The 18,726-nt window shown below is 41.2% G+C and overlaps 1 protein-coding gene across 1 annotated transcript; it reads right to left on the reverse strand.

Annotated features, from left to right (window-relative positions):
* Positions 1-291: 291 nt before the first annotated feature.
* LOC113011112 (tissue factor-like) lies at positions 292-12,901 on the reverse strand. The gene is made up of 7 exons (XM_026150495.2): positions 12,714-12,901; positions 11,381-11,495; positions 7,527-7,616; positions 6,604-6,695; positions 6,063-6,241; positions 5,373-5,538; positions 292-1,529 (listed from the first exon to the last, which is right to left on the reverse strand). Exons 1-7 carry the CDS (start codon positions 12,778-12,780, stop codon positions 1,393-1,395), a joined length of 846 nt encoding a protein of 281 aa, XP_026006280.2. The 5' UTR covers positions 12,781-12,901; the 3' UTR covers positions 292-1,392.
* Positions 12,902-18,726: the final 5,825 nt, after the last annotated feature.

Genomic DNA, 18,726 nt, shown 5'->3' on the forward strand with positions numbered 1-18,726 from the left:
CCAGTTCTGCTGTAGCGCCTTTGAATCTGGCCTCAATGTTACATAGTGAGAGCTGAAAAAAGGATCTGTAACTGCATCTACTGACACATGGCTCCAGCATAGGAAGCGCTGGATTCCTGGTGCTGGGGCAGGCCAGCTGGGCCCAAGACCAGTCTTTGTTTACTGGAAATGAGTACAATGGATTCAGGAAGGCCCACCAGCAGTGGCTGTTGGAAGAAGTATGAAATTGATGTTTCTGCTACATTTGGGATCTGAGTGATCGATGAAAACAACAAGATGAGATAAAAGTAGTAAAGTAATCTTCAGCTTTTATTTAACACTATTTATATACAAATAGAATAATCCATGGACCTTTTGTCTCCCCCCACTCGTGAGAAAATAGCTGCTAAATAATCCACTGTGTTCACTAACCACCAGTGGTGATTTATAAGACCTGGACATTCAAATTTGAAACATAATGGGTCAAAAAGAAGAAAAAGGCAAAAGATTTGGCTCAGACACACAAATATGTTGGAAAGTCTTCCTAAGTAACCCCTGACAAAACAGCACATCAAGCTGATGCAGATATGACATCAAAACGAACTTGAAACAGCTTCAATTACCAGCTGTTCGTCCATCTTCTTCTACTTAACCATTTCAGGGTCACAGTGGGCAAGAGCCTAACCAAGGTGTAAGGTTTTGCAAGGAGAAATGAGAGACAGACAACTATTCACACGTATGGGCAATTTAGATTCACCAAACTTAACCCCAATAACTGCATGTCTTTAAACTGTGGAAGGAAGCCAGAGTACCCAGAGAGAACCCACGCAGACATGACGTGAAAGGACAGGCTCCAGCCAGATGCTGGATTTAAACCCAGGTGCTAACCACCCAACCACTGTGCTGCACATTTACCAAAATATTTGTCAAACTGTTTGCTTTTTCTATAATCTTGAACCATTTAAACGTTTTTTACAAATGAAGATTACAGATAAACTGTGATTGTGACTTAATGATATATTTCAGTTACTTTAGAAAAAGAAATGTTGTTTAATGAAAATTACTCTACAGCCAATGAGCTCCATGCAAACGCATGGGTTGGACGCAGGTTCCGCCAGAAGACAAGCTAATAAATGATGCCGTACTTCAGGCATGAACATTCTAATAATCCAGTCATTTAGACACAAATCACGACTTTGCTGTAGCAGACTGGTTTTGGTTACTGTTTTCCTGATGTACCCGATGATCACACAAATGAAAGGACAAACACTGGTGAATGTGAAAGACCAAATTCTTGATGAAGTCTTTCACTTTCAGTGTCAACTAAATAAAGAACTTGAATATGAAATACAGAAATAATACCCATAATACAGTGTAAACTTGGTTTCAGAGAGCAAACTTAACCCAAGCACTTTACACTGGTGCTGATGACTGAGACGTTTGCAGAGTTTTGTTTCTCTGGCGACAGCAGAGGACGGTCACCGTGACGATGACGATGAGGACTGTTAACATGATGAAGCCTACACCAACCCATGCTCCAACACTCAAATCTGCAGAAAGAACGAGGGTCACTGTTAAATAGACTGGTTCTACCTGAGCACTCAAAGTGCTTTATACAACATGCCTCATTCACACACAGACACACACACACACACACACACACACACACACAGAGAGAGAGAGAGAGAGAGAGGGGGGGGGGGGGGGAGATCATTACAGTTTTTTACAGATGCTAGGACACATTTCCCAATACTTAGGTCACTTTTGCAAAACTCTTCACACAATCCTCCTAACTGACCCTCAGCCTGGCAAAGCAGTTCATTTCACATTCAAAATGCACTACAACTACCAAAACACTTCATTCACTAGCAAAGGTTGACAGCCGACAAACACACTTTGTCATCCACAAAACAATGACCTGAAAAACACTAACAACATGTAGCATTACACAGCGTTTTCTTGTGTGAAACAAGGACACATCTCTGTTTATAATTTCAATATATGTTACTGGAATGAATCAGACATCATGCAGAATTCGTTACAGTTTTTTACAGACGCTAGGACACATTTCTCAATACTTAGGTCACGTTTGCAAAACTCCTCACACAGTGAGCACAACAGAAGTCTATGTGGGCTAAACTGAGGACCAGTTATCATTGTCTTGGCTCAAAATGCATTCAATGACTACATCTCTCAAATTTCATGAATCATCTTCTCACTCAGACACAACAACTGCCAAAAAGCTTTGTACGGACAGGACATTTTGCATGTGCTTACATACTGTTTTCAAAACTGTTACAGTTTTTTCTGAATGCTTAAACCCTAACTGTGATTCCTGTAGCACAATCTCTAAAACTATTCAGACTTATAGCAAAACCACTCACTGAGTTTGCAAAACTAAAAGCACAAAAACTGCTTTGCACTCAGTTTGCAATTTTGTAACACACACTTTGCAAAACTGTAGGCACAATTCACTGCACAACACTCAATTACCAAATTTCCAACACACTCCTAGCAAAAGTATACACATGTATGGCTATCATTAACACTAATCTGCCAACTGTCTGGCACACTTTCACATGTGAAAACTTTTTTAGATAATTAGTTCACTTTGCAATCAGCCTAAGCACTATAATACAGGTAAGCTGTGTGTGCGGAGTACAATGGAGGGAGCAGAAAGAGTGAGAAGTAGAGGAGGCCGAGGAAGAGGACGTGGAGGTGAAGAAGTAGGATGAAGAGGACGACAAGGAGGAGCAAGAGGAAGACGAGGAGGGGGGATAGGAAGATGAGGAGGGGGGAGAGGCAGATGAGGAGGGGGGAGAGGAAGGGTAAGAAGAGTAAGAAATAGAATTGCTGATGACATCAGAGCTACAATAGTGGACCATGTAATCAACCGTGGAATGACCCTGAGGGAAGCTGGCCAACGGGTCCAGCCTAACTCGAGCCGCTACACTGTAGCAAGCATCATAAGGACATCTTGAAATGAGAATCGGTGAGTACAGTCACTTCGCACAAAGATTTGTAGCACTGCCATATGCCAATGAGAAACACACCAATACCATTGCTGTAAAACTACTGAAATTGTTACTTTACAGAATTGCTAGATGACCAGATGCTGGGGGCAGAGGCAGCATGTTCACTGCAGACCAAGTAACCCATATAGTCATTATGGCGATTGCAAATAATCCTATACTTGGAAATAAACACTTGTGTTTGTTTTGATGTGTGTGAATAAACACCAGTACTTGAAGTTTGGATCCCTCTATGCTTATGGATCTATGACAGAAGTATGAGCTCACACTGACATAGCCTACCTTGTGCACAGAGAAAGCAAAAGCCAGATGTGTTTTGTATTCATACCATCAGTGTGCAGTTGGCGCATTGTGTGCTTAGTAGATGATGGCTTGTGTGTACTGTTTGATACGGAAACACCATTTTTATGAAGGTGTGAGGAGTTAATCTAGCTGTGTTTGCTTTTGCAAGAGAACTACAATGTTTTGATTATTGGGTGACAGGTTTTCTTATTTGTGTGAAGAGTTTTGCAAAATTAGCCAATAGTTACAAAAAATGTGCTTAAGCAATCAGAAAAAACTGTAAACTCATGGTCAAAACAATAACACAATGCAAAACTTGAAAAGAGCAAAATCCAACGGCAATATTTTAGTGAAACATATTTTAAATCTAAAAATGCAGTTTAACCAGCCACAGCTGATTCTCATTGTAGATGAACATCTACACAGGTGTTACTCCTTCAATTTTTCAACTCCTTCAATTCTGGCAGCCAGAAGATTCTTTCCTAGGTGTGTTGCCCTAGATGACATAAGATGTGATGTGGATGAGAACATGTGGCCAAATGGAGGAGACCGAGTAGATTAGCATTACTATTGTATGTGTATCAGTGGATGGTGTGTATACAAATTCTTGTATTTTGGGATTACTTAGTGCAAAAAAATAAAAATACATAAATATAAATACATGATGTCTGATTCATTCCAGTAACATATATTGAAATTATAAACAGAGATGTGTCCTTGTTTTACACAAGGAAACACTGTGTAATGCTACATGTTGTTAGTGTTTTTTAGGTCATTGTTTTGTGGGTGACAAAGTGTGTTTGTCGGCTGTCAACCTTTGCTAGTGTTCTGGAAGAATGTGTTCATTTGAGACCTGAATGAAGTGTTTTGGTAGTTGTAGTGCATTTTGAATGTGAAATGAACTGCTTTGCCAGGCTGAGGGTCAGTTAGGAGAAATGTGTGAAGAGTTTTGCAAAAGTGACCTAAGTATTGAGAAATGTGTCCTAGCGGCTGTAAAAAAACTGTAATATTTGTTTATGTATTTTTATTTTTTTGCACTAAGTAATCCCAAAATACAAGAATTTGTATACACACCATCCACTGATACACATACAATAGTAATGCTAATCTACTCGGTCTCCTCCATTTGGCCACAGGTTCTCATCCACATCACATCTTATGTCATCTAGGGCAACACACCTAGGAAAGAATCTTCTGGCTGCCAGAATTGAAGGAGTTGAAAGATTGAAGGAGTAACACCTGTGTAGATGTTCATCTACAATGAGAATCAGCTGTGGCTGGTTAAACTGCATTTTTAGATTTAAAATATGTTTCAATAAAATATTGCTGTTGCATTTTGCTCTTTTCAAGTTTTGCATTGTGTTATTGTTTTGGCCATAAGTTTAACAGTTTTGAAAACAGTATGTAAGCACATGCAAAATGTCCTGTCCGTACAAAGATTTTTGGCAGTTGTTGTGTCTGAGTGAGAAGATAATTCATGAAATTTGAGAGATGTAGTCATTGAATGCATTTTGTGCCAAAACAATGATAACTGGTCCTCAGTTTAGCCCACATAGACTTCTGTTGTGCTCACTGTGTGAGGAGTTTTGCAAACGTGACCTAAGTATTGGGAAATGTGTCCTAGCGTCTGTAAAAAACTGTAAATCACATCCTGTCAGCCAGTCCCTTATGTCTGAGAAAGTTGTCACAGTGGATGACTCCACATATTTGGCACAGATGTTCAGTGCCCTCCTATTTATACAGCACTCGGAGTACACTAGCTTATGACCCACTGAGGCTGGGTGTGCCTCCTCCTAATCGTGAGCTGTTGATTTTTCACATAAGGCTCCAAGTGTTAACCACGATACTATGAAGCCAATGGAATCAAATCAAATCTGACAAAATACCAAATTAAGGTGTCTTAATTTCCAGCAGGGGGCAGCACTCTCCCTCTAATGCTGATATACACTGGTTGTTTATTACTCTGGTCTTGAGTACTTAAAGAGGAAGAAGCTGCAATTGAAACAACTAATAACAAATTTCAGTATGTATTCACCAAAGCTGAAATAGTTTACAGAGTTGCATGTAGAATATGTGTACCTTGCAGATTGTCCTGGGAACTTTCTGTGCACTGCTGCATGCTCCAGGATCCCTGCTGAGTGGCTTTGGGTCTGGATCTGATGAACGTTGCCACCATGAAGCAGTAACTCTCTCCTTTATCCAGCCCCGGTATCACTTTCATACTTGAGTTTGATATCTCATCTCTCTAAGGGGTAACAGCAGGACAGATTACTGTCATTCATCTGTAAACATTTAACCAACTAACCAAGCAGACATTTGGATGTTTGGGTCAAGTCTTCATTTGACTGATCGTAAGACCAGGCCCAGCAGAAAACAGCTAGCCTACACACACAAATGCCACATTGTTGTTCTTTATTTCAAATTCTTAGAGCTGCAGTTCTGGATTTTTAGAAGATGTCCAATTACATTGGTAATACTGACCAGTGTTGAATGAAACTAGCCATAGGCCCTAAATCTAAAGGCCCAGATGAACTTGTTACTAACTAACTAACTAACTAACTAACCCACCCACTGTGTGGGTGCCTATAGAATGGGCTGACCACACTAAGCAGAGAGGGACCCATAGTAAGGCCCATTGCTAGCCCATATTCTTCGTGTGAGCAAGCCTAACGTGGAGCACTAACAGAATTACATGAAAAAGGTGTAATTTTTTCAGTTTAACAACATAATTTGCAGCTCATTTCACTTTTAGCGTTAACATCAGATTACCTTTCCTGTGCTTCCAGACTTGTAGTAGCGGATCTTATAATTAAGATCTTTTTTGAAAATGTCTCTGATGCTGAGCTGCTTCCCACGATCATAAATGGAGGTTAAAGGATCAGTGATGTTCACTATTACTCTTCTGTCATCCAATGGCGCCACAGTGAAACTCACAGCACTGATGTTACCTGGGGACAGGACCAACCAACAGTTATGCTGAGACTGCCTGCAAAGGTTTATTCATGCGCTAAAAGTCAGTTCAGTTAGTTTACAACATCATTACTAGAGCGAGTGAGTTTTTGAGTGGATGGGTGCTCTACTAAACATTATGCAGAATGCCTGATTGGTGCAGGTATGGTAGCCTTGACATTATGGGCTCAGCCACAACAGGGATCAGGATGCATGGATGACCTGATCAGGTCCAGGCTTTGATTGACATTAAGCTGTGAAGGCTAAGGGTGTGTGTGTGTGTGTGTGTGTGTGTGTGTGTGTGTGTGTGTGTGTGTGTGTGTGTGTGTGTGTGTGTGTGTGTGTGTCATATATAACCTACTCTCTCTATAGGGATTGAACCTGGAAGATTGAGTGTGAGGGAGTTCATAGTCCATGTCCATGATTTCTGTTTGAACATCAGCAAAGTAGGCCCTGTGAAATAGGGACACAAAGAATACATATGCTTTGGAGGCACATTCATCTGCACTTATATAACACATTACGAGTCAAACGTTTGGACACACCTTCTCATTTAGTCATTTTTCTTTATTTTCATGACTATTTACATTGTAGATTCTCACTGAAGGCATCAAAACTATGAATGAACACATATAGAGTTATGTAGTAAACAACAAAGTGTGAAACAACTCAAAAAATGTATTTTAAATTCTTCAAAGTAGCCGCCCTTTGCCTTGATTACTGCTTCGCACACGCTTGTCATTCTGTCGATGAGCTTCGTAAGGTCGTCACCTGAAATGGTTTTCCAACAGGCTTGAAGGAGGAGATGATGAGAACTTGTTGACCTCATTCTGCCAACCTGATTTCTGCACAACACAACTGATGGTCCCAATCCCATAAAAACGGCAAGAAATTCCACAAATTACTCCTGACAAGTCACACCTGTGAAGCGAAACCATTTCAGGCGACTACATCATGAAGCTCACCGAGAGAAGGCCGAGGGTTTGCAGCTCTGTCAACAAAGCAAAAGGGTATTTATCAATGTTTTTTTTCTTGCTACATAATTCCATATATGTTGCTTCATATGATTTAATGTCTTCAATTTGTAAAGTAAAGATAAAGAAAAACAATTAAATGAGAAGGTGTGTCCAAACGTTTGACTGGTAGTGTACATATAACTTTTCTTGAGTAAAATCACAGAGCACAAATATTGCTGACAATAAGAAAAAAATCAAAAGTAAAAGTATAAAGTAAGCTCGATGTAAACCTACCAGATGTGTTTAAGGGTGATGGAAGTGTTCTTACCTATCCGAGGCCTTGAGGGACTGAGTCAGGTCACATTCTGATGCTGATATTTGGATACAATTAGGACTTTCTTCCCAGTCAGCATCTTCACTGCAAGTCACACGGCAGTTACTGACATGCGCTTATGAAAACAGTTTTTAAAACTCAATGGAAATGTTCCGCTTGACATGTCTGGATTGTGTTGTTTTTTGGCAAGCAAATATTTCCTCCTGTACACATAGTCATGATATATGCAAGCAATACATCGAGGTTAATTCACTTTTTCAGTTATTTATTTGAATCACTCTATCACTGTGACTGCCTGCCTGTAGGTGTGAACTCTTTCTTTAGGTTCTAGGTGTTCTTCCTCGATGACAGATGCAGGACACTTGAAATATTTAGTCTTCCCAGCTCATGGGGCTCTCTGGCTCTCCCTCGCCACCTTGACTTCCCATTGAACCCCATGAGTTGTATGATCTTGTTAAAGATGTTCATTAGAAACTAACATAGTGTTGTGTCAGTTTAGGACCAAAGCTGGGAAGGCTCGTAAAGAATTGACCAGGTAATCCACGGGACAACTGCTGCCTAAGCGGAAACCGTTAGCTGCCCCACATGTGTCAGGAGTATTGGAACGGCTGAGACGCATTTTCTCTCAAACTTAAATGTGCTGTGGGCCACTGTGGGCACTGTCATCTCATTGGAGGGCCACTTTAGTGTTCAAGTAGTACAAAAAACCCAAACAAACAAGAAAACACTCACAAACATTTCCATTTTTTTTAAAATTTCAAATATTGTATAACAAGGTAAAACTGCAAATGTTTTCCCCTCACTCTTAACTAACCGAAGCCTTTCATTGAACTACCAAATAGACACACTGGTACTCTCTCTCTCTTGCGTTATATTTCTTCATGTCAATATATGGGCCAGAAGTAGGGGTGACGTGGGCCACAAGTGGCTCTATGGCTTTCAAACCCCAAAACATACTGCGCCAACAATTGGTCCGCCCCAACGATCTGGTCCCACAGCTCAAACAGAGTAATCTAGTGTTCACCAAACCTGTTCAAAGGGCCACAGGCCCAGAAGCAACCTCCGACGGGCCCTGCCTGCGGCAGAAACGCAGAGTAAAACAAATAAACCACACAGCTGGCGAGATAATCTTTGAGAAGATTTCAGCTTTTTTTGAGGACAGTGGTAATGAAGCATGTCTGTATGCTTGTAAATGGGCTGGTTCTTATATAGCACTTTTCCACTCTCACTGAGCACTCAAAGCGCTTTACACAACTTGTGCATTCACCCAGTCACACAAGCACTTTATCTAAGGTTTTAGTGCTTGTATCACTCCGATGGATGCATCGGAGGGCAACATGGGGTTAATATCTTGCCCCAGGATATTTGGTATGTAGACTGGAGGAGCCTGGGATCGAACCACCACCCTTCTGGTGAGTAGATCATCATGGCTTCATCCATGGCAGGAAAAGTGAGTGGTTTGGCTGCTGCACCTCAAACCTTTATTGCATTGTGCAGCAGATGGTGTTGTGCGCAAAACTAAGCACAGAGCTCAAAACAACAATGGACAGTGTGATGGCTACAATTGATTAAAGCCTCCAGCACTGCTTATTCCACATGCTGCTCTCAGAAATGTCTGCTGAGCACCATGACCTGTTATTGCACAATGATGTCAGGTGGCTGTCCAAAGGCAGTGCACTGGAGTATTTCTGTGATCTCAAAGAGGAGAGCACAACTTTCCTCTGCAACAGCAGGCAAAAAAACAGCAGAAACACATTTGAACTGCATGAGGACAACAGCTTCATGGCCAGTGTCTGCTTTCTGAGCGACATATTCAAAACATGAATGACCTCAATGTGGGACTACAAGGCAGAGGCAAAACTGACACTGAGCTTGTGGAACAGATGCGTGCACTCCAAGCCAAGCCGAACCTTTCACCACCGACTTGAGCACAGGCCGGTTGCTGCATTTTCCAGGGCTCTGCAAAAGCATCTCATCTGCGGCACAAGTCATGGATGTGATGACTGATTTCACTGCGAGGTTGAAAGAGAAGTTTTCTGGTCGATTGGATGGACTTGCTCTACGCACAAAGGTGATGAGTTTTGCCAGAGACCCATTTAGTGTTTTAACAGAAGGGCCAAACAAAACAAATGTCAGGTTACTGTAGACTTGTGTACTGTTGATTTAAAACAAACCTGCATTCCCTCAGTGTGCAGCAGTAAATGTTGTATTCATATGTGTTACTGCTATGGGTTTGTGCACTGATAGCTTTGATAGGATTGATTGTTCTTTTTAAATTCTGTTAAATGCACTTTAAGATGTGTCCGGGTCACATAAGTATGAACTTTATTTTGAAAGGGAATTGTCCAAATATTTTTTATTTTTTTTATTTCAAATGTGAATAAAAAAAGTGTTGCTACTAGCGCAGGCTCTCTTCAGCTATAGCTCATTTATATGTTTTTTCATGTGCATGTGTGAAATGTCACAAGATTTAAAAGGGAAAAAATAATAAACAACTTTTTTTCAATACATTTGTGTTGGTTTGAAACTTATCGTGATCTGCTGCTGACTGGCTGCTAAACAATATCTGGCCCAGATATATTCCTTGGTTTTAAAATCTGGTCCAACTAACTTTATAGCCGTGGTGTACACTGTTGTGCCAGGAGGATTGCCGTGATTTACACACTGTGGGAAACCAAAAAACATCTGGATCCATTTCAGTTCGCATACCCGTCAAACTGCTTGACCGATAATGCATTTTCAACTGCCCTTCACTCAGCCCTCACACACCTGGACACGAGAGACTCATGTATCAGAATGCTGTTCATAGACTTCAGTTCAACATTCAACAGGATCATTCCACAGGAGCTCAGACGTGAACTGGATCAGCTGGGGATCAGCACCTCGCTCTGTAACTAGTTGCTGGATTTCCTGACAGGAAGAGGCGATCGTGGCTCAAGAGTTGGGTATTCATCTTGTAATCGGAAGATTGCGCCAGCTCGGACAGTCTCGGTCATTGTGTCCTTGGGCAAGACACTTTACCCTACTTGCCTACTGGTGTTGGCCAGAGGGGCCGATGGTGCAATATAGCAGCCTCGCTTCTGTCAGTCTGCCCCAGGGCAGCTGTGGCTACAACTGTAGCTGCCTCCACCAGTGTATGAATGCGAGAGTGAATGAATAGTGGCATTGTAAAGCGCTTCGAGGGTCTCAAAAGTGCTATATAAATGGAATCTATTATTATTATTATTATTATTATTATTATTATTATTATTATTAAGACAGCAGGCAGTACGGGTCAGCAGCAACACCTCCAGCATACATTGCTGTCAATGTACTCTGTAATCTGTAGTGGAATTTTAAAAGTAACCTTCCCAACACTGCTCCCCAAGGATGTGTTGAGCCCACTTCTCTTCACTCTGCTGACCCACGACTGCACATCATCACACAGCCTCTTCATCTAATTTGCAGACAACACAACTGTGGTAGGTCACATCAGCGACAACGATGAGACCTACTACCGGCGTTAAGTTACTAAAAGAGTTAATAGTGGTTTCCCTGAATGTGGAGAAGACTAAGGAGATCATCGTAGACTTCATGAGAGCTCACACCATGTATGCTCCACTAACCATCAATGGTGCTGCTGTGGAGAGGGCAAGCAGCACCAAGTTCCTGGGTGTGCACATCTCAGAAGGTCTCTCTTGGTCAAAGAAAACAGCCTCACTGGTCGTTTAAGCCCAACAACAACTCTACTTCCTCCACAAACTGAGGAGGAAGAGCCTCAAAATACCCGAAGTTTAAAGGCATCTTTGAGGTTCAAAATGTGTGTGTGTGTGTGTGTGTGTGTGTGTGTGTGTGTGTGTGTGTCTCACCGTGAGAACCTGACAGTGTATGTGTAGTCAGAGGACGTCACACTCCAGCGAAGATGTGTGGTGAAGTCCAGAGACACCCAGTGGACGTCTTGTGCTCTGGGGACTGAGTTCACATCTGTGAATAAAATAAAACATCGTCAGTATTTTCCAGTTTTCCATGACTCCTGCTTCCTGTTTTCGTTGGGTTTTTGTGTTTGTTTTTATTTTACAATAACTGAATTGAATGAAGGATCTTAATGAACCATTTATTTAAGCTGGAGAAAATGATGACAACTCCCTCAACATCTTCATACTCGTAATCAGAACCAAATTAAAGTCTGCGAGTCAGCAAAGGTGGGCACAGGTCCAAAATGAGAGTTTTACATAACAGAAAGTTATACATTTTATAAAATCATAAAGCGAATGCATCTGTTAAAAACTGTAGTGGAAGATTTTGTTTAGTTCAGCATATTTAGAAAATCCCCACATCTGTGCACCGTCATGGAATGGTTAATGAGTACTCCATTACTAATATGTTTTATTCACAGACGCCTTTCAAAACACTCAAGTTTACAATACAAGCAATTCAATTACAAGTCACAGTATGGATCAAATAAAAGTTGGAAGATGTCGTAGAATTAAAAGTCAGTACAACAGAGTTTTCAGACTGAGAGCGAATCAATATTTCAAACATGGTGGTGGGAGAGCTAAAGATGAGGGGCAAATCGGTTCAAGGCTCTGAAGCCCAGAGGGGGTCCGATGAGCAGATGGCATAATGACAATAAGCGAGAAGGAGGATCTCAGAGTACAGGAAGGAGAGGTGATGCGATGAATATCACATTATTACACAACGGTACGTGTTCCTACCAGACGAAGCTCAGTTTGTCACTGTTTAATTTAAGAAAATTAGCAAACAACCAATATTTAATTTTGCATAAGCAGTCAGTGAGAGCAAAACTTGATGGAAAGCTAGATGCCATCAGAGTAAGAATAAAAATGCAAAAGCAGTTTTCTTTCAAATGTGACCAGAAACCCACGGGACCATCCCACTGCTATTTTCTAAATATTCTAAATTTCTTTCAGATTCTCTGCAATATTTCAGAACATCTGTAATTGTTGGACATTTTACTGCATCATAATACCAAGCATGAAACTTTAAGTCCTGTGTAAGATGCTTAACTCTTCTGTCTGTGTTCTCTATCAGATGAAGTAGAGCCTGCTGTGTTGTAAGGACTAAACTTTGATATGTGATATGCTAAAACTGAAACGAGACATGACACTGGTGTCTAGGTAAAATGTCTAACACCAGTCGCCTCTGTCTGTCTGTCTGCCGATCATGTGCTGTGTGTTTTACCTGCAGTGGTTATGCCGAAGGCAGACAGAGAGAGTCCCAGCCAAAGCAGAGTTTTTACAGTTGCCATGTTAGTACCAGCGTGTCCTTTCTCTGTCCTGATCTGTCCTGATCTGTTAGCTGAAGAGAGCAGAAGGAGCTGAAAAGGATTGGTGCCGCTTCCGTTCAGCTGCACACACAAGGGTAATGGGGTGGGGTATGCTGATCCTTCCCACATGTTTGCCTCAACATTGGGGAATGGGGGAGGAGATGTTCTGAAACAATTTGCTCAATCCGAACTGTTTTCCTTCTTATTCATCCCCTTTACGACGTTTACAGGAATTGGACTGCGATCGTGCAGTGTGCAAACTTTTGCAAAAGAATGCTTATATTTACGTTTAACCTGTCTTATCATGAAGTTCTTCTTTGTGGAAAGGAATTCGCCTGCACCCCACGGTCTGTCTGTTCAATGGTGTTTTTGTGAGTGCACGCAGTTTGATGCCCTGTTGCCTTGACAACTAATAGGCTTTGTGTGAGTGGTTCAGTTTTACTAACTTCTAGGTTGCCGGGAAACTTGTTTCTTTCTAGTTTCACTCAGCAGCAATGCATACAAATACCACACAGTACAAAATAGGATGCATTATTACAATTTTTGCTCAGTCACTTTGAAACATTTCCCAAAACACTTTTAAAGTTCTCAGCAGTGAAGACATATTTCCATAAACATGTATGAAATACACTGCAGCTCACCCAGAGCCTCAGTTCATATTTTAAAGTCACATGTTTGTGTCAGTGAAAAGGTCACTGCCAACAAAATTAAAGGTTTAGAAATGTTGTAAGAATAATTTCTCATCTTCCAATTTCACAGTCAGGTCCAAAACATTTGCTACAGTATACTTGAGCTTGAAAAAACCTGTTAGGGATGACTGGATGTTATTGCAGCAAATACTTCTCCTCACTATGGAACAGGTGAAGAACCAGCAAGTACACATGATTCAGTCCACTGCAGTGAGATTTATGTGTTGGGCATTCAAAAAGCTCTTGATTCATCAAGACAGAAGGTTTCTTGGCAGGATGAAGGAGATCCTGCCAAGAAACATGAAATGTAGATTGTTCATTTGGTAGAAATGTTAATAATGTATATTATAATTCCAACAAAGCTTCATCTTGGAATATGACTGGCAGCTGTAAGTCTGACAAAATGTCAGCATATTTAAGTGCATATAAATGCATGGTTATCATTTGATGATATTTCATCTATAAAAACATGAATTATTTAATATTTTCGGAAACTTGGGAGAAACTAAGCTATTGAAGTAACCGTGAGGAAGAACTGAGGCTTTTAGTTAGTTAAAAAACTAAAAATAGATCACTTTGTTGTTCTAATGTCGGTTGTACAAATGCAACAAAAAACAAGACATTTATGAGAACTTTTACAGACTCTACCTTCCCTTTGCTCTCCATCCATTAGTCCCTTGGGTGAGCAGAGCAGGGAAAAATGCCAAGGAATGTGGCTGTGAAGAAAACAGTCAGCTCTTTTATATGCTTGTGGGAATTCATGCTTCCCATGATTTCACCTATTTCCGATCATCTAAAAGCCTCACTGGGAGCCAGTAACTATGTGGGAAAAGTTCAGCAGTCGCAGTCATTTCCATGAAACCTTCTGGTATCATGTAAGCACCAGAGTGACAAACGTTGGACCCTCCTCCACATGTACGCAGGAACACACACTCACTCCAAAAACCCACAAGCGTACAAAGTATTTGTCTTTTTTGGTTAGCTTAACTCCAGGATTGTTTTGTGCATTTCACTTTGTCAAGGAAACGATGATGATGTGGATTAAATACTGGAAACAGCTTTACGTGGTAAAGCGTGTGTCGTTTCTTCTAGGATTTCCTGCGTTAAAGTGTCGGAGCATCTGCTTTGCTTCTTCTCAGCACTGGTTAATAAACAAAGCATTGCTGTAAACAATGAGAGCCCGGACACATGTTTCTGATCACTGCAGCACCAACACCAGCGCACACATGCAACACGAAATCAGTGTGATGGTGCAGCCAGTCTTGTAAAATTCACTGCTCAACAACCAAGTCAGTGTTTACATCAAGTAAACATAGTGACAGGTCCAAAAGTAGTTGTTTTTCCTTTTTTAAGTGCAGTTTAACAGTAAATGAAGGGTTTAACAAAAGTATTGCATTAACCTTTAAAGAATGAAAACCATTTCTATGCGCAGTTCTCCATTTTCAGAGGCTAAAATGCACCATTAACTGGAAAGTATTTTCCTGGTGTGGTGAGGCCTGCTTCCTCATTACTTCATAACAAATAAAGCAAACACAACATATGCAGTTGATTCCAACTCTGGAATTTGCATCTGGTAACTTTTAAGGCTTTTAATTCTCAATGAGGCCCAGCGAAGACGAAGAGGCCGAAAACCCCAAACAAACTATCAGACAGAGCAAAACCTCTACGTACATACGCACATTGTTAAACGAAGGAATACTTTGGTAAACACAGCAACACTGTCTCTGGTGGGCTCTACAGCCCACAACATACAGTGAGCTCTCAGTCTATTCAATGCAGATTTTGTAAACAGAAAACTACTGTAGAAAAGTGTCTCCAAAGCCTGCCTGCGTAGTCGCAGTGATGCTGTTCTTCTCTTTTTAGAATAATAAATATCCACCCAAGCAAACTCTGAAAATCACCACTAATCCCTTCTGTGCTGTGCTCAGCCAAGTGCTGTCCCGAGAGCTTTAAGTGGTGCCTTAGACTTAATTTGTAGACATAAGACAGAAAGGCTTGACTAACAAAGTGTAATATTTCAGCAGCGTCCTCCCTATGCTGGAATGTTGAAATCTAATGAGTGATAGTCATGTAAGGAATGCCAGTTTCACGGAAGGAGTCAGCATGGTGTTCACAAGGTTGCAAGGAAATTTATTGACTCACCCGGTCACTCTGACACATCTCACTCAAGTACCTGACTCACATCGTAGCAGTGTACATGTCTGCCTGTGCTGTTTGTTCACACCAGGCTGCTTTACGTAGAGTGAACATTCAGGCCTCCTGCTTTGCTGTGTGGAGTCACACAGCTATGATCTCACAGTCCTAAAATGCCTGTCAGCTGCAACATTCAAATCCCAGCTGGTGTCTTTCTGTTTTCAAAACACGTGTACTCGTTAAATCCATGGAAAATTTGAAATAAAAGGGACAATAAATACAGCACAGTGATGAGTTTATCTCTTAACACTGGGACTGTGTCAAATTAACCAGCATGTTAGCTGCTGCTGCTGCTGCTGCTTCATCAACAGTAGAACCAGCAGTGTTGGGCAAGTTGTTTGGAAAAGTAATTAATTATAGATACTAATTACTTCTTCTTCAAAAAAGTAACTGAGTTAATAACTAAATTACAAGATTCTAAAAGTAATTAATTACTAGGAAAAGTAACTATTGTGCTACTTAAAAAAGTTGTTTTTACCCCCGACGAGCCTCATCAGCAGCAGGTGAGTGGCATGGTCTTCAGGTGTGGCCAGCTCTCCTGCAAGGCCACACCCACCAGGCCTACGGGTGCCTGTCACCCAGCCTACAGGAAACAGCCACACCTGCAGACACACACGCACACATGCCTGCGTATACATACAAATGTGGAACACAGAATGGCAGCACAGTGCAGCAAAAATACAAATAATAATAATAATAACAATAATAATGAGAGTCCACACTGCTCAAGGACCCTGGGTCACTCACACCCACCTGACCTACAGGTCAGTGGCCACTCTTTCAGTGATGAGGATATGCACATCCTGGACAGGGAGGAACGCTGGTTTGAGCAGGAAGTCAAGGAGGCCATTTACATGAAAAGGGAAAGGCCACCTTTAATTTGAGGAGGGGGGCTAAGGGTACATCTGTCACCATCTTACAATACTGTGATTGTAGCTATTCCCCAACTCTCTGTGAATGGCACTCATAGTCATTGATCAATGGTCTCTGATCAGTGGTTTTTGATTAATGGTTATGACAAGTTGCATGTTGGTGATCAAGAAACTGATCTCACAGTCCATTGTTCGCTAGTGGTGCTAGTTTGTGCAACTTTTATTGGGCGAAGCAGGGCTTTGTGCAAGGGCGCTGCTAGGATCATCTCAGTGGAAGGGGTTACATGAAGAGGACATGGAAGCTATGGAAACATGGAACCTGTGATGCCCAACTTCTAGACTAACTGCAAAACAACTAGTAACTCAGTGTTCCACCATTTAGAAGACGCATCTGCTATCACAAGTGGAGCTCAATGAGGTACAACACAAATGCTATGGCAAGGGGCAGTCATCAGGTCAGGGGGGTGATATCATCATCCACACCCAAGATAGGGTACCTTAAACACAATTGTTCATATAAATCCTCTGAGGATCTACTAGATGATGTGAATGCGGCTCTACGGACAATACCTACCGCCACCATTACCGAGACTAACAAGTGGGGCTGAGTATCATCACTGATTTCTAGAATCAATCGATTCCAGTTCACAAGGTCCCGAATCGATTCAATCCACGAATGGATTCGATTCAATTCGATTTGAATTTGGGAAATTTTGCCTCAGACAGTCAGAAATATTATAATTCTAAACAGAATGTCTGTGAAGGTTCTCAGTCATCCAGGTCATCGTAGTCAAAGGAGCTTGCAAAGAAAAGCGTCTGGACTTCTTTAAGTTGCAACTTAAAGAAGTCCAGACGCTTTTCATCCACAAGCTCCTTTGACTATAATTCTAAACACTTATCCATATTTTTATATCTATAAAAAGACAGCTGACACTTGTGAGCCTTTATCAAAGGTGTGAGCATCACAGCAGATGCCTTTGTGTCAAAGTAACTGAGGATAAAACACAGAACAACATGGACATTTTCGTGGCCTGGCTTTTTATAGCAGATAACCTTCAAAATATTGTGCAATAGAACAAAAACGAAAGAAAACCATGAATCATCATATGAACGTTACCTGATGCTGCTGAAGTGAAGCAGAACAAAGTTACAGAGCTGAGCGTTTTGCAATTTTGCATAATTTTAAAAAGTTTACATTTGTTCAGTATTGACCAACAGAAATGAGACTTTCTTTTTGGAAGTCAGTAAAAAAACAAAAAACAAACTGTGGCCGACAGCGCTGTAAACAACGGTAGACAGGTGCATAATAAGCAAGCGAATAATGCAGAAAACAGAGATTTTTGGATGGGAAACCTATTCCTGAGAGAGGGAGACAGAAAGCTCTGCATGAAGTGTGATTTTATCGTGGTGGAAGCAGAACAGCAAAAGTCAGAAGGAATTCATGACGATGTTTACGTGAAGCGAAATGTGAAGCGTCGTTTGGCTTCTTTTGTTGATGGTTCAGTCAATATTGGCGAGAGATAAAACCTGCAGCTTCAGAATCAGCGCAAAAAAAGACATAAACACAAAGAGTGGACCCACCGACGCATTAAAAATCAGTGAGCTGTCGCCTTTCTCATGGACATGGCGTCGGGGCGACAGCTCACTGATTTTAACTACTATCATTTTACACCTCGGAGTTACATTAAAAGATTGTGACTCTACTTAGAGCAAAATTAACTCTACTTTTGCAAGAAGACTATTAACACCAAAACATTTAATGCTTTTGAATTGCTGTGAAGTTACTGATGGTGTACTTTGTGGTAACTGAGACACGCCAGGACCACAGACTCGGTGTTGGATCCATTTTATTTATTCTGGCTGCAGCTCTCGGCTGTCAGCCGCACATCACACCACAAAACTACTTGCAACTCTTACCCAAACCCTGATTCTCCATGTTTTAACATGGGGGGCATGATTGCAGATGCCGTGCAGTTGCGTTCGCATGGCACCGCAGACTACGCCCCACCACATACTTAAACTTACTTAAAATGCAATCTGTGTCTCCTTCCCTGTAAAATAACATGGCCATTTTCCAGAAAACAAGCAATATTTATACATTTTACATCGTATGAGGCATAGGCTGCATTCATGGAGTCACTTAAACATACACAACATCAAGGTATTTTACAGAG

This window comes from Astatotilapia calliptera, chromosome 18 (assembly GCF_964374335.1).
Source record: "Astatotilapia calliptera chromosome 18, fAstCal68.1, whole genome shotgun sequence".
Classification (NCBI taxonomy): Eukaryota; Metazoa; Chordata; class Actinopteri; order Cichliformes; family Cichlidae; genus Astatotilapia; species Astatotilapia calliptera.